The sequence below is a fragment of the Octopus bimaculoides genome, chromosome 27 (genome assembly GCF_001194135.2).
Source record: "Octopus bimaculoides isolate UCB-OBI-ISO-001 chromosome 27, ASM119413v2, whole genome shotgun sequence".
Lineage (NCBI taxonomy): Eukaryota > Metazoa > Mollusca > Cephalopoda > Octopoda > Octopodidae > Octopus > Octopus bimaculoides.
In genome coordinates this window covers 4,256,548-4,259,201 of record NC_069007.1, presented here as the reverse complement: position 1 = coordinate 4,259,201, position 2,654 = coordinate 4,256,548, and the positions used below count along the sequence as shown (strand labels likewise).

Below are 2,654 nucleotides of genomic sequence, written 5' to 3'. Positions count from 1 at the left end.
CAACGGTCAATCATAATAATGGCTAGGCTGTTAAATTGATGATGATGATAATATATATATATATATATATATATATATATATATATTATCATCAATTTAACAGCCACTTTTTTTTTCCTTCTTGCATGGGAATCGAAACCGCGATCCTATAACCGCGAGTTCGCTGCCCTAACCACTGGGCCATTGCGCCTCCACTACATACATATATATAGACTTTGTATATATACAAATGAAAGGGTTATAAAACATTATAGGAATCAGAATTAAACATCATACTGGGTTCAGACTGTCTGGAATTATGTAGGAATTAGCAAACTCTTCTGAACTGCTAACAATTTTGTTCTCTCGTGTGATGAAATCATCTGGAAAGAACAGAAAAATTAAAGCAATATTATTAAATCTGTGCTATATCATTATATCATTATTAAATCCATATTACATAAGACAAAGAATTTATCTGGCACACACACAATATGACTTGAGGACTCCCAAACCAACATGACAGCATTGCTTGCTGTAACACATTAAACCTTGCAATTTGAATTATAAATCTTTTCTGTACAAACATATTAAGGTTTCTCTTTCATGGACATAGTGTTTCCTAGTATATCCAAATTTCTCTTCTTCACCAGCGTATTCGTTACCAACGTCGCCTTCCTAGCACTTGTGCCAGTGGCATGTGAAAAGACATTCGAGCGAGATCGTTGCCAGTGCCGCTGGACTGGCTCCTGTGCAGGTGGCACGTAAAATATACCATTTCGAGCACGTAAAATACACCATCATCATCGTCGTCGTCGTCGTCGTCATCATCGTCTTCGTTGTCATCGTCATCATCATCGTCATCGTCGTCATCATCATCGTCATCGTCGTCGTCATCATCATCATCATCATCGTCATCATCATCGTCATTGTCTTCGTCGTCAGCATCATCATCATCATCGTCATCATCATTAATATCCATGTTCCATGTTAGTATTGGTCGGATGCTTTGACAGGATCTGATGGGCCCAAAACTGCATTTTGCTGCAATGTCTGTTGCAACATGGTCCCTATGGCCGGATTCCCTTCCTGGTGCCAACCACTTTATTGCATGTACTGGCTGCCTTTCTTTTACCTATCGCCAGCAACAGTAAGGCCATCATGCAGTTTGAAATATAAGCCCTGGGGGTGAGGTGGGGTGTGGGGCGTGGGGTCTATGTATTAAGAATCAAAACTTGAAAGTATGGCTCACTTACCACTAGGGTCATCATTGTAGCTTCCACACAATCCTTTGATGTTCTTAGATTTAGCACTGTTTTGGAGAGTCACATACACCGAAGATTCATTATCGAATTTTAGTTTCAATCCCAAAGCAGAGTTTTCAATATGCACAAAGTTGTCTTTCAGCACAATACTTGTACCTATGAGAATGTAGGAAAATGGCGTTTTTAATGTCATTGCAAAAATAATGTCTACATAAGAAATGAATCTGTAAATATTTTAGGTCGGAAAGAAAGTCCCACTCATGCTACAAATAATAAAATATGATATTTAAAAAAATGGACAGGTTTATTAATGTCATCGATCACTCATACAACAAATAATATAAAGTAAGTGGATGCTGTGTAAGAACATACAAATACTGCACTATTTTACCAAGAGAGAAAATTCTCATATGGCTTTTTAGTGCATAGTTATCATCAGTGGCAGACAATCACTGCTACTTCCACTGCTAGGACTACCAGATCTAGTGATTTCAGCCTCATTCGGCCTTGTCAATGACAGGTACCTTGGTGCTGGAAATAGCATGAACTGCCATGCTAGCAATATACATACAAACACAGAGCTAAAATCAGGTGCCGATGTCACTAAAAGCCAGTTATTATTATTACAAAATAAAGCGAGTGACAGAAGCAGTATTAATACCAAAAGGTAAACTGTTCACCACTTAAAAGTGGATGTTGCATAAAAGTCACCTGTCTATTTATTTGATACTATTTTTAGCATGTGGTACTCATCAACTTGCAGACATTGTATTCCGTTGATTAATCTGTTTATTTTATAACCAAAATGATAAAAAAGACAACATACTGACACGTAGTGGGTCGGATCCTCAACCACTAACTCTCTTGGATTATATATATATATATATATATATATATATATATATATATATATAGTTGAAATTTACAGAAAGACAAAGACAGGTGTATAAACGACAAGAAGGTGTATTAGTTTGATGCTTGGGAAGGTGAGAAAGTCTTTTACGTTTTGAGCCTACGTTCTTCAACAGAAAGGAACACGAGGAAATAAACAGAGAGAGAATAAAAAAAAAACTTATGGATTTAGTGGTCAATCATGGTGACTGGTTAGAAAACGGTGGCTGGACAGGAGAGCTAGGAAGAAGGGGAGATAATAAAGTACTGGTGATTCCAAAACGAAGGTGCACGTGTGTGTCTGTATGTGAGAGTGTGTAAGTGTGTGCGCGTGGATAGGGGCTGGTGACTTTGCCGTGTAGATGTGTGCATGTGTGTGTGTGTGCAACTGTAATGTGTCGATGTGTGGATGATGGTGCGGGTGCTGGGAAGTGGTCAGTGCTAGAGTGTGTGGAGTGGTGTGGAGTGATATGTATGTGTGTGTGTGTGTGTGTGTGTGTGTGTGTGTGTGTGTGTCTG

The 2,654-nt window shown here is 38.4% G+C and overlaps 1 protein-coding gene across 1 annotated transcript in view; it reads right to left on the bottom strand.

Annotated features, from left to right (window-relative positions):
* Positions 1-2,654, bottom strand: part of LOC106874879 (SCO-spondin) — a 68,590-nt gene that overhangs the window by 42,806 nt on the left and 23,130 nt on the right. Inside the window, exons 8-9 of the mRNA XM_052977248.1 lie at positions 1,236-1,400; positions 277-362 (exon numbers count right to left, since the gene is read on the bottom strand). Coding sequence (XP_052833208.1) covers positions 277-362; positions 1,236-1,400 — 251 coding nt within the window. The remainder of the gene's footprint in view (positions 1-276; positions 363-1,235; positions 1,401-2,654) is intronic.